This window comes from Oncorhynchus nerka, linkage group LG17 (assembly GCF_034236695.1).
Source record: "Oncorhynchus nerka isolate Pitt River linkage group LG17, Oner_Uvic_2.0, whole genome shotgun sequence".
Taxonomy (NCBI): Eukaryota; Metazoa; Chordata; class Actinopteri; order Salmoniformes; family Salmonidae; genus Oncorhynchus; species Oncorhynchus nerka.
Window position 1 is genome coordinate 43,178,581 of NC_088412.1, and position 13,183 is coordinate 43,191,763.

General features: G+C 43.7%; 1 protein-coding gene across 2 annotated transcripts in view; it reads left to right on the forward strand.

The window, feature by feature from the left end:
- LOC115145293 (anoctamin-8-like) overlaps nt 1–13,183 on the forward strand; it is a 58,447-nt gene that overhangs the window by 21,063 nt on the left and 24,201 nt on the right. For both annotated transcript variants that reach the window (XR_010459460.1, XM_029686753.2), the window contains exons 2-6: nt 5,823–5,933; nt 6,391–6,523; nt 10,788–10,926; nt 11,051–11,147; nt 11,414–11,530. Coding sequence is in view for 1 of the 2 variants with exons in the window: in XM_029686753.2 (XP_029542613.2) it covers nt 5,823–5,933; nt 6,391–6,523; nt 10,788–10,926; nt 11,051–11,147; nt 11,414–11,530 (597 nt within the window). In the remaining variant the exon portion in view is untranslated. The remainder of the gene's footprint in view (nt 1–5,822; nt 5,934–6,390; nt 6,524–10,787; nt 10,927–11,050; nt 11,148–11,413; nt 11,531–13,183) is intronic.

The following is a 13,183-nucleotide window of genomic DNA, read 5'->3' on the forward strand; positions in this document are numbered from 1 at the left end:
ACTGCAGAGTGAAGGAAAAACAACCAGCAAGTGCTCAGAATATGTGGGAACTCCTTCAAGACTGTTGGAAAAGCATTCCAGGTGAAGCTGGTTGAGAGAATGCCAAGCGTGTGCAATGCTGTCAAGGCAAATGTTGGCTACTTTGAAGAATATAAAATTATATTTTGATTTGTTTAACACTTTTTTGGTTACTACATGATTCCATATGTGTTATTTCATAGTTTTGATGTCTTCACTATTATTATTATACAATGTAGAAAATAGTAAAACTAAAGAAATAACCCTTGAATGAGTATATTAGTGTCCAAACTTTTGACTGGTACTGTATGGAATATTATATGGTGATAGATCAGTGGAGCCCATACTTGAGTACACAAAACAGAGCAGGTGCCTTGGCCTCGCTGTCGCTAGATAAGCCCTGTTCTTAAAACAGTGATTTCCCAGTAAAATGCTTGAGTTTGTCTGTGACTGCTGACCCTGGGTCTGTTGATAGGGGCTGTATTTTCCTCCGTCTCTTCAGCAGCATGGTGTCAGGTGCGCTTGTCTCTCCATGGTATTTTGGTGGAAATTACGACCTCCTCTTGCAGGGGAGCCAAGTGAGCAGAGCACACACACATACACACATTTGTTTTGCTACCCTTGTTCGGGAACAAGCAATTGATTCCAATTCAAAATTGTTTTTTCCCTAAAGCTAACCTTAACCCTTACTCCTAACCCCTCTACTTGTAAACCCTAAACCTATCCCCTAAGCCTAACCATTTTCCTTGTAGGGACCGGCAAAATGTCCCCACGTAAGCCCGGATGGGCAATGTCTGGGAAAATGGGGGCTCTCGAGTGGCGCAGCGGTCTAAGGCACTGCATCTCAGTGCTAGAGGTGTCACTACAGACCCTGGTTTGATTCTAGGCTGTATCACAACCAACTGTGATTGGGGGTCCCAGAGGGCGGCGCACAATTGGCCCAGCGTCATCCGGGGTAGGCGGTCATTGTAAATAAGAATTTGTTCTTAACTGATTTGTCTAGTTAAGTAAAAATGGAGACACCACCAGTGTGAATGGGTTTTTCTATGAGCATTACTCAAACACAGAGACGAACACACACACTAAAACTCACACACACACATAAGCTGCACAGCAGTCTGCCTGTCAATTTGGTTCATAAATCAAGGTATTGTGGAGGTGTTGGCTTTCAGACTGTGTGTGTGTGTGTGTGTGTGTGTGTGTGTGTGTGTGTGTGTGTGTGTGTGTGTGTGTGTGTCTAGAGCAGTGAATACAGGCCTCATTAGAATGCTTGTCAGGCTGTTCTTTTTCTGCCAAACTGCAGCCGCATGGGGAACAGGATGGATTTAGAGACTGTGAATAATAACTCTTAAGATGAAACTGAAATAAAAATGTTTTTTACATTTGTTTCTATTGTTTTCATTTGTTAAATCACTATTTGGAATAGAATAACATCCTGAAACAAAATCCCACTGGGCACAGTGTTGATTCAACCAGTGTGCCCAGTGGGATGAAATTCCTTAACTCTCTCTGTAAGAAATCCAAATTCAACCCTACATGTTCAGACTGCCTATGTAACAAAGTGATGCAGGCATTAAGGTTATCTAGTGTTACAGAATAACAATCCGAACCGTATTTTACCTTGCGATGTACATCTTGACAGTATGGGGGCTATTTTTATTTCTCTGGAACAACCCCTGGGCATTCTTTCCAGGAAGTAGTCCTACTCTGCCCTTCTTTCATCCTCAGTCTGTTCCAGGAAGCAGAACCACACAGAGCTGAACAGTGTATTTCTCAAACCAGTCCTTGGGGACCCCTAGCTATTCAACATATTTGATACATATTCCAAATATACACTCTAGACCACCTAATTCAACTGATCAAGGGCTTGGTGATTAGCTTAGTTGACTGTTTGACTAGTGCTGGTATAAATCAGATATGTGGCTAGAGGTCACCGTGGACTGGTCAGAGAACAAGAGTTTTAATGTGGCAGGTGATTATAGGGCTGTGGTATCTAGTTCAACTCATGATATATGATTTATAGAAACTACAGTAAATATATAAAAGTATGTGAACACCCCTTCAAATGAGTGGAATGGTCTATTTCAGCCACACCCGTTGCTAGTTTGTCTAGTTTGAGAAACAGAACAGTTTTGAGAATGACACAAATATTAATTTCCACAAAGTTTGCTCCTTTATTGTCTTAAGATATTTTTGTCAGATGTTACTATGGAATACTGAAGTATAATTACAAGCATTTCATAAGTGTAAAAGGCTTTTATTGGCAATTACATTGATGCAAAGATGCAAAGTTAATGCGAAGAGACAATATTTGAAGTGTTGACCCCGCCCTGGCATCTGTAAACCTCCCTGGCATGCTGTCAATTAACTTCTGGACCACACTGATGGCAGCCCATTCTTGCATAATCAATGCTTGGAGTTTGTCAGAATTAGTTTTTTGTTTGTACACCCGCCTCTTGAGGATTGACCACAGATTCACAATGGGATTAAGGTCTGGAGAGTTTCCTAGCCATGGACCCAAAATATTGATGTTTTGTTCCCCGAGCCACTTATTTATCACTTTTGCCTTATGGCAAGGTGCTCCATCATGCTGGAAAAGGCATTGTTCGTCACCAAACTGTTCTTGGATGGTTGGGAGAAGTTGTTCTCAGAGGATGTGTTGGTACCATTCTTTATTCATGGCTGTGTTCTTAGGCAAAATTGTGAGTGAGCCCACTCCCTTGGCTGAGAAGCAACCCCACACATGAATGGTCTCAGGATGCTTTACTGTTGCCATGACACAGGACTGATGGTAGCACTCACCTTGTCTTCTCCGGACAAGCTTATTTCCGGATGTCCCAAACAATCGGAAAGGGGATTCATCAGAGAAAATGACTTTAGCCCAGTCCTTAGCAGTCCAATCCCTGTACCTTTTGCAGAATATCAGTCTGTGCCTGATGTTTTTCCTGGAGAGAAGTGGCTTCTTTGCTGCCCTTCTTGACACCAGGCCATCCTCCAAAAGTATTCGCCTCACTGTGTGTGCAGATGCACTCACACCTGCCTGCTGCCATTCCTGAGAAAGCTCTACTGGTGGTGCCCCGATCCCGCAGCTGAATCAACTTTAGGAGACGGGCATGGTGCTTACTGGACTTTCTTGGGCTCCCTGAAGCCTTCTTCACAACAATTGAACCGCTCTCCTTGAAGTTCTTGATGATCCGATAAATGGTTGATTTAGGTGCAATCTTACTGGCAGCAATATCCTTGCCTGTAAAGCCCTTTTTGTGCAAAGCAATGATGACGGCACGTGTTTCCTTGCAGGTATCCATGGTTGACAGAGGAAGAACAATGATTCCAAGCACCACCCTCCTTTTGAAGCTTCCAGTCTGTTATTTGAACTCAATCAGCATGACAGAGTGATCTCCAGCCTTGTCCTCGTCAACACTCACACCTGTGTTAATGAGAGAATCACTGACATCATGTCAGCTGGTCCTTTTGTGGCAGGGCTGAAATGTTGTTTTGGGATTCAGTTAATTTTACATGGCAAAGAGGGACTTTGCAATTCATCTGATCACTCTTCATAACATTCTGGAGTATATGCAAATTGCCATCATACAAACTGAGGCAGCAGACTTTGTGAAAATTAATATTTGTGTCATTCTCAAAACTTTTGGCCACGCCTGTACTGTTCAGTCGCCGTCTTTGTAAATAATAATTTTGCCTAGTTAAATAAAGGTTGAATAAAATAAAATAAATTCTATGAACCAGCTTCACCTGTAATGCTTTTCCAACAGTTTTGAAGGAGTTCCCACATAAGCTGAGCACTTTTTGGCTGCTTTTCCTTTCACTCTGCCTTCCAACTCATCCCAAACCATCTCAATTGGGTTGAGGTCGGGTGATTGTGGAGGCCATCTGATGCAGCACTCCATCACTCTCCTTATTGAGTCATTGTGTGTGTGCAGCACTCCATCACTCTCCTTATTGAGTCATTGTGTGTGTGTGTGTGTGTGTGTGTGTGTATGGTCTCACGCACACATGCAGACACACTTGTAGGAATAAATGCATGCACGCATGAACACGCACACACATACACAGTAATAGAGAGAGATAGTCAGTGTTGACAATGTAGAAGGAGAAAGAGAGTGTTTCCCAGAAAGGTAGGGGTTAAGTCTGACATTTTAATTCTGGCAGATAGAGAGGGGACGGGTGTACAATGCGGTTGGAAAGTATTCAGACCCCTTGACTTTCAGTTGTACAACTGAATGCATTCAACTTAAATGTGTCTTCCACATTTAACCCAACTCCTCTCAATCAGAGAGGTGCGGGGTCTGCCTTAATTGTCATCCATGTCATCGGCGCCCTGGGAACAATGGGTTAACTGCCTAGCTCAGGGGCAGAATGACAGAGTTTTACCTTGTCAGCTCGGAATATCACATTTGCATACGTATTCAGACCCTTTACTCAGTACTTTGTTGAAGCACCTTTGGCAGCGATTACAGCCTTGAGTCTTCTTTGGTATGACGCTTCAAGCTTGGCACACCTGTATTTGGGGAGTTTCTCCCCTTCTTCTCTGCAGATCCTCTCAAGCTCTGCCAGGTTGGATAGGGAACGTCACTGCACAACTATTTTCAGGTCTCTCCAGAGATGTTAGATCGGGTTCAAGTCCGGGCTCTGGCTAGGCCACTCAAGGACATTCGGAGACTTTCCCCAAAGCCACTCCTGTGTTGTCTTGGCTTTGTGCTTAGGGTAGTTGTCCTGTTGGAAACTTCCCCACAGCATGATGCTGCCACCACCATGCTTCACCGTAGGGATGGTGCCAGCTTTCCTCCATACGTGACACTTGGCATTCAGGCCAAAGAGTCCTATCTTGGTTTCATCAGACCAGATAATTTTTGAGTCCTTCAGGTGCCTTTTGGCAAACTCCAAGTGGGCTGTCATGTGCCTTTTACTGAGGAGTGGCTTCTGTTTGATCACTCTATCATAAAGGCCTGATTGGTGGAGTGCTGCAGAGATGGTTGTCCTTCTGCAAGGTTCTTCCATCTCCACAGAGAAACATTTTTGCTCTGTCAGAGTGAAGATCTGGTTCTTGTTCACTTCCCTGACCAAGGCCCTTCTCCCCCAATTACTCAGTATGGCCATGTGGCCAGCTCTAGGAAGAGTCTTGGTGGTTCCAAACTTCTTTCATTTAAGAATGATGGAGACAACTGTGTTCTTGGTCATTCAATGCTGCAGAGTTCTACAGACAATTCCTTTGACCTCATGGCTTCGTTTTTGCTCTGACATGTACTGTCAACTGTGGGACCTTATATAGACAGGTGTGTGCCTTTCCAAATCATGTCCAAACAATTGAATTTACCACAGGTGGACTAAAAATCAAGTTGTAGAAACATCTCAAGGATGATCAATGGAAACAGAATGCACCTGAGCTCAATTTCGAGTCTCATGGGAAATGGTCTGAATACTTATGTAAATAATGTGTTTCTGAAAACATAAAACAAACTGTATTCGCTTTGTCAATATGGGGTATTGTGTGTAGAGTGATGAGGGGAAAAAATATTTAATACATTTTAGAATGAGGCTTTAATGTAACAAAAGTGGAAAAAGTCGAGGGGTCTGAATCCTTTCCAAATGCACTGTGTGTATGTTTGGCAGATTGTGTGTGTGTGTGTGGTAGAGCAAAAGGATGTGTGTGGAAAGGGGGGCAGAGAGGAGCACTGACTGACAGTTTGAAAAGAAGAGTCCTGATCTGTCATTCTGCTTCACTATTATTGGAAGGTGACTGTCGTTGTGATTCTCTTTCTATCTGTCACTTTCTCTCTCCTCTCTAGATAAGTTATTTGGGAAGCGGCTGCTGCAGGCTGGGCGGTACATCATGTCTCATAAGTCCTGGATGAAGACCGTGCCCACTGAGAACTGTGACATCCTCATGACTTTCTCAGGTGTCTCTTTGTTTTTGTTTACCTACATGTTTGCATGGCCATCCAGGACTTTGAAAAGCAGAAGTAATTTTTCATGTTGGTCTCTGTGGCCTGACTTTATGAATGGTGATAATGTAATAGAAACATTAGCCATCCCAGTACATAGATATGCTGTGCTACTCTTCTCAGTCATTACTGGAACATAATGCTCATTAGACAACACGCACTCATCGCTCCAGGCTAGTGTGAAAGTAATGATACTAATCTGGGTTATTTACTCTTTTGAGATAATGATGCTACCTCCTGAGTTTAAATAAAAACAGTGTTTCTGTGTTGGTTTATGTGGAACAATTTCACAGTGAAGGTTGGAATTTTCATTTAAACCGTTATTATGATGATGTAACCAAATAATTGTATTTTTTAAAACATGCATGTACTGTATGTGTTTAATCTCCATTCTATTTCTTCCCTGTGACAGACCAGACAGATGACCACACGTTGCTATGGCTACTGAACCACCTGCGTCTGGGCATTCCGGAACTCAACATCCAGATCCGACATCACAAACGCACGCGCGTCCATGCCTTCTTTGTCACGGCAACCTATGAGAAGTAAGAACCCGGGGGGGGGCTGCATGGCCAGCTAATGTACAGTATAGCCAATGACATTGCGTGCTGCAGTATGAATTCATTGTCATTATTATTGTTAGCATCTAAATGGATCCGGGGATAGAGGGTAGTTACCGAGGCTTTAGTAAACCTGTTTGAATTAGTGTCTTGACTGATCATAAATAGAACATTTCCTACATCAGCAGAATGTTAGTTAGTGTATTAGCAATACTAGTGTGGCCTCCCGTTGCTGTATGTGAGTGTATTAAAACCACTGCTAAGAGATCTGGACCTAGGATTGCACAATTTTGGTAACTATCCCCAAATTCCCTGGGTTTCCAGAAATCCTGGTTGGAGGATTCCCAGATTACCTCCTTCATTTCTCATTATTCCAGGAATGTTCCAACCAGGATTTCTGGAAAACCAGGGAATTTGGGGAAAGTTACAAGAATATCATTGTAGAATGTTAGGACTTACATTCTACAATAGCGTCAACTCTTTCTAAACACTGTACTGTACATGATGCTATTATGCTGTATCTTACCTCTCTGGGTAAATACCAGGGGATTTAGAGATGACTCTGGGTAAATACTCAACAACCAAAGTAAGAGCGCAGCGGGCATTAGGCACACTACCCCACAATGCAGTTCACTCCGTGTTAGATGATGTCTGCTGTGCTGACTGACTGCTGTGCTGACTGATCTGTTTTCAAGGGCTCTTGACTATCCTATCCCGAGAGTTTTAAGGGTGGCTTTCACCTCTTAACAAGTGAACGGAGTAGAGAGAAAGAGAGAGAGCTTTCTGTCAGTGTGCGTTACTCAAGGCAGATGGCTGTACCAGCATGTGTGCGCACACAATCTCACATACACACAATCTCACATACACACAATCTCACACACACACAATCTCACATACACACAGTCACACATACTTGCACGCTCCTTCTCAGGTGTATTGGATGACCTAAATTAACGCGATAGAAAAGCTAGTGTATGTAATCTCATTTACTGCTGCTGAAACGATTCGAACTTGTGTTGAACCATGAAAGTGATATGGAAATGCTAATAGTCGTGAGATAGAAGGTTAAAAGAAAATGATACACTTGGTCACTTTATTTATTTATTTATTTTATTTATTTCACCTTTATTTAACCAGGTTGGCCAGTTGAGAACAAGTTCTCATTTACAACTGCGACCTGGCCAAGATAAAGCAAAGCAGTGCGACATAACCAACAACACAGAGTTACACATGGGATAAACAAACGTACAGTCAAAAACACAATAGAAAAATCCATGTACAGTGTGTGCAAATGTCGTAAGGTTAGGGAGGTAAGGCCATAAATAGGCCATAGTGGTGAAATAATTTAGCATTAACACTGGAGTGATGGATGTGCAGATGATGATGATGTGCAAGTAGAGATACTGGGGTGCAAAAAAGCAACAAAAAAAAGAACGATATGGGGATGAGGTAGTTGGTTGTGCTATTTACCTATGGGCTGTGTACAGGTACAGTGATCGGTAAGCTGCTCTGACAGCTGGCTTAAAGTTAGTGAGGGAGATATAAGTCTCCAGCTTCAGTGATTTTTGCAATTCGTTCCAGTTATTGGCAGCAGAGAACTCGAAGGAAAGACGGACAAAGGAGGTGTTGGCTTTGGGGATGACCAGTGATATATACCTGCTGGAGCACGTGCCACGAGTGGGTGTTGTTATGGAGACCAGTGAGCTGAGATAAGGCAGGGCTTTACCTAGCAAAGACTTATAGATGACCTGGAGCCAGTGGGTTTGGCGACGAATATGTAACGAGGGCCAGCCAACGAGAGCATACAGGTCGCAGTGGTGGGTAGTATATGGGGCTTCGGTGACAAAACGGATGGCACTGTGATAGACTACATCCAATTTGCTGAGTAGAGTGTTGGAGGCTATTTTGTATGACATCGCCGAAGTCCAGGATCGGTAGGATAGTCAGTTTTACGAGGGTATGTTTGGCAACATGAGTGAAAGAGGCTTTGTTTGTGAAATAGGAAGCCAATTCTAGATTTAATTTTGGATTGGAGATGCTTAATGTGAGTCTGGAAGGAGAGTTTACAGTCTAACCAGACACCAAGGGGTATTTGTAGTTGTCCACATATTTTAAGTCAGAACCGTCCAGAGTAGTGATGCTAGGCGGACAGGCAGGTGTGGGCAGCAATCGGTTGAAGAGCATGCATTTAGTTTTACTAGCATTTAAGAGCAGTTGGAGGCCACGGAAGGACTGTTGTATGTCATTGAAGCCCGTTTGGAGGTTTGTTAACAGTGCCCAAGGAAGGGCCAGCTGTATACAGAATGGCGTCGTCTGAGTAGAGGTGGATCAGAGAATCACCAGCAGCAAGAGCGATATCATTGATATATACAGAGAAAAGAGTCGGCCCGAGAACCCTGTGGCACCCCATAGAGACTGTCAGAGGTCCAGACAACAGGCCCTCCGATTTGACACACTGAACTCTATCTGAGAAGTAGTTGGTGAACCAGGCGAGGCAGTCATTTGAGAAGCCAAGGCTATTGAGTCTGCCGATAAGAATGCGGCGATTGACAGAGTCGAAAGACTTGGCCAGGTCGATGAAGATGGCTGCACAGTACTGTCTTTTATCTATGGCGATTATAATATCGTTTAGGACCTTGAGTGTGGCTGAGGAGCACCCATGACCAGCTCTGAAACCAGATTGCATAGTGGAGAAGGTACGGTGGGATTCAAAATGGTCAGTGATCTGTTAACTTGGCTTTCGAAGACTTTAGAAAGGCAGGGCAGGATGGATATAGGCCTGTAACCGTTTCAGTCTAGAGTGTCTGACCGCGGCAACTTTCCAATCTTTATTGATCTCAGACGATACAAAAGAGAGGTTGAACAAGCTGGTAATAGGGTTTGCAACAATTTCGGCGGATAATTTTAGAAAGAGAGGGTCCAAATTGTCTAGCCCAGCTGATTTGTAGGGAAGCAGATTTTGCAGCTCTTTCAGAACATCAGCTATCTGGATTTGGGTGAAGAAGAAGCGGGGAGGGGGCTTGGGCGAGTTGCTGCGGGGGGTGCAGAGCTGTTGGCCGGGGTAGGGGTAGCCAGGTGGAAAGCATGGCCAGCCATAGTAAAATGCTTATTGAAATTCTTGCTTATCGTACTTATCTTCTAGCAGATGGCAACATTCATCAATTCATTCACTCTTCTCTAGGTCTGAGTTCGCTGTTTTTTCCCGCAAGCAGGGCAGAATTTTTCATTACTGGTGATATATTATTTTCTAAATTAGCACAGAGCAAGCAGTATAGAGTACAACTGGCTAGGCTAGCCCTCTCAGCAGTATTAGACTGGGTTATTTATCCCAGGTTAGCAGTGGCCAATGACAACGGGACACTACACGCAGGTAATGACTTCTTGAATTGAAAGGAAAATAAGACTATAAACTTTAAATCCAATAGAAGCTTGGGTGCTTGGACTTGTTCAGTCACGACCCCTCGTAAAGAGTGTTGGCAGTAGCAGGATACCTCTCTAAAACATACTGGCTTCATCTGGATAAGAAATTGTGGATTTGAGTAAATGCAGTCTGTGTTACCCTATAAATAGATATAATCCTTCTTAGACCGTTGATCGGTTTCAGTCATTGTTGAGTTCAGTACTATGGACTATATTGTAAAGCAGTTTCATTCACGACCCGAGAGGGCCATAACAGTGTGATAGATGTGTGCTGGTAAATGGCAGCTAATAGGAGTGTGGCCTCACTCAGGTGTGTGTGTGTGTGTGTAGCTGTGTGAGTTGGGCTTATCATTCTGCAGAGAGAACAGAGCACAACTGCATAGAGTCAGCCTCTAGAGAGAGGAGGATAGGAATGGAGGAGGAGAGGCGAAGTAGAACCTAGAATAGATACTGTTGTCAATCGAGAATGCTGTCATTCAGAGTTTACTCAGGCTTTCCTTTGCTGCTCTGTTCAGTGTTATTTGGTCCCTTCATGTGCATCTATCATGGGGTGTGTCATATGGAATTCTTATCAGATGTGTGGCATGTCAGGACAGGTCTTATTCACATTAGACCATGTATTCCAATCTTTGTGTGTATGTTCTTGTTTTTATTGTGTGTGTGCGCGTGTCCTAACACCTGTCTGTTTGCTTGCTTGTCTGTCACTCTGTGCCACTCTGTTGGTTTGCGTTTCTCCATCCCAACTCTGCTCCAGCCTTGTGGGCCTGTGGAAGCCTGTGTGTGTTTCCCTAACTCTCTCCCTCTTACTCTCTCTCTCCCTGTCTCTCAGTCTGTTGCGTGGGGCAGAGGAGATGGGTCTGAGGAAATCAGTGAAGCCAGAGTTTGGGGGAGGAACACGCAGCTTCTCCTGTGAAGAAGACTACATCTATGAGAACATTGAGAGTGAACTATGCTTCTTCACATCACAGGTCAACACACACACACACACACACACACACACACACACACACACACACTTGTGTGATAAATAACCTTGTCTGAGAACCTGAAGATTTGATTCTGTCTGACCAGTCGGTCCCTATCTCTCCTCAGGAGAGGCAAAGCATCATCAAGTACTGGCTCGACAATCTACGTGCCAAGAATGGAGAGGTGCTTCACAACATACAGTTCCTGGAGGGACAGCCAATCAGTGAGCAGCATTTGTTGTTTGTTTTGCCTTTGTTAGTCACTGTGAAGTAAATAATGTTGTGTAACTTGTTTATACCCAGCACTGTGTTAATCCCAATACCATACTGTGTGTGTGTGTGTGTGTGTGTGTGTGTGTGTGTGTGTGTGTGTGTGTGTGTGTGTGTGTGTGTGTGTGTGTGTGTGTGCTCCTGAATGCTTCTATGTGTACCACTTTGTACTCTGTGTGTTGGAAAATAAGAATTCATGTTTGTATGCGTGTTCCACCAGTCCCAGAGCTAAGTGTGCGGGGCGTGATCCAGAAGGTGTTTCCGCTCCATGAGCAGAGGATCCTCAGTCAGCTGATGAAGTCCTGGGTGCAGGCCGTGTGTGAAAAACAGCCACTAGGTCAGTACCAGTGGAGGATGCTGAGGGGAGGACGGCTCATAAAAAAGGCTGGAATGGAGTGAATGGAATGGCATTAAACACATGGAAACCATGTGTTTGATGCATTTGATACCATTCCACTTTTTCTGCTCCAGCCATTACCACAAGCCCGTTCTCCCCAATTAACACTCTCACACACACAGAACTGTTTGTGTACTTTTCCTCCGTCTTGGTATATCAAATCAAATTTATTTATATAGCCCTTCGTACATCAGCTGATATCTCAAAGTGCTGTACAGAAACCCAGCCTAAAACCCCAAACAGCAAGCAATGCAGGTGTAGAAGCACGGTGGCTAGGAAAAACTCCCTAGAAAGGCCAAAACCTAGTAAGAAACCCGGCTATGTGGGGTGGCCAGTCCTCTTCTGGCTGTGCCGGTTGGAGATTATAACAGAACATGGCCAAGATGTTCATAAATGACCAGCATGGTCGAATAATAATAAGGCAGAACAGTTGAAACTGGAGCAGCAGCACGGCCAGGTGGACTGGGGACAGCAAGGAGTCATCATGTCAGGTAGTCCTGAGGCTTGGTCCTAGGGCTCAGGTCCTCCGAGAGAGAGAATTAGAGAACGCACACTTAAATTCACACAGGACGCCAAATAGGACAGGAGAAGTACTCCAGATATAACAAACTGACCCTAGCCCCCCGACACATAAACTACTGCAGCATAAATACCGGAGGCTGAGACAGGAGTCTACAGTTTAGATGAGTGTTTGCTGGAAGTGAATTGTTAGTGCTGTCAGGCTGTGCTGGGTGAATCTTTCATGATGTACAGTTGAAGTCGGAAGTTTACATACACTTAGGTGGGGTCATTAAAACTCGTTTTTCAACTTCTCCACAAATTATTTGTTAACAAACTATGGTCTCGGCAAGTCGGTTAGGACACCTACTTTGTGCATGACACAAGTCATTTTTCCAACAATTGTTTACAGACAGATTATTTCACTTATAATTCACTGTATCACAATTCCAGTGGGTCAGAAGTTTACATACACTAAATTGACTATGCCTTTAAACAGCTTGGAAAATTCCAGAAAATGATGTCATGGCTTTAGAGTCAATTGGAGGTGTACCTGTGGATGTATTTCAAGGCCTACCTTCAATCTCAGTGCCTCTTTGCTTGACATCATGGGAAAATCTAAAGAAATCAGCCAAGACCTCAGAAAAATAATTGTAGACCTCCACAGGTCTGGTTCATCCTTGGGAGCAATTTACAAACGCCTGAAGGTACCACGTTCATTTGTACAAACAATAGTAAGCAACTATTAACGCCATGGGACCACGCAGCCGTCATACTGCTCAGGAAGGAGACGCGTCTCCTAGAGATGAACGTACTTTGGTGCGAAAAGTGAAAATCAATCCCAGAACAACAGCAAAGGACCTTGTGAAGATGCTGAAGGAAACCGGTACAAAATTATCTATATCCACAGTAAAACGAGTCCTATATCGACAAGGAAGAATAGCAAGGAAGAAGCCACTGCTCCAAAACCGCCATAAAAAAAGCCAGACTACAGTTTGCAACTGCACATGGGGACAAAGATCGTACTTTTTGGAGAAATGTCCTCTGGTCTGATGAAACAAAAATAGAACTGTTTGACCATCATTATGTTTGTTT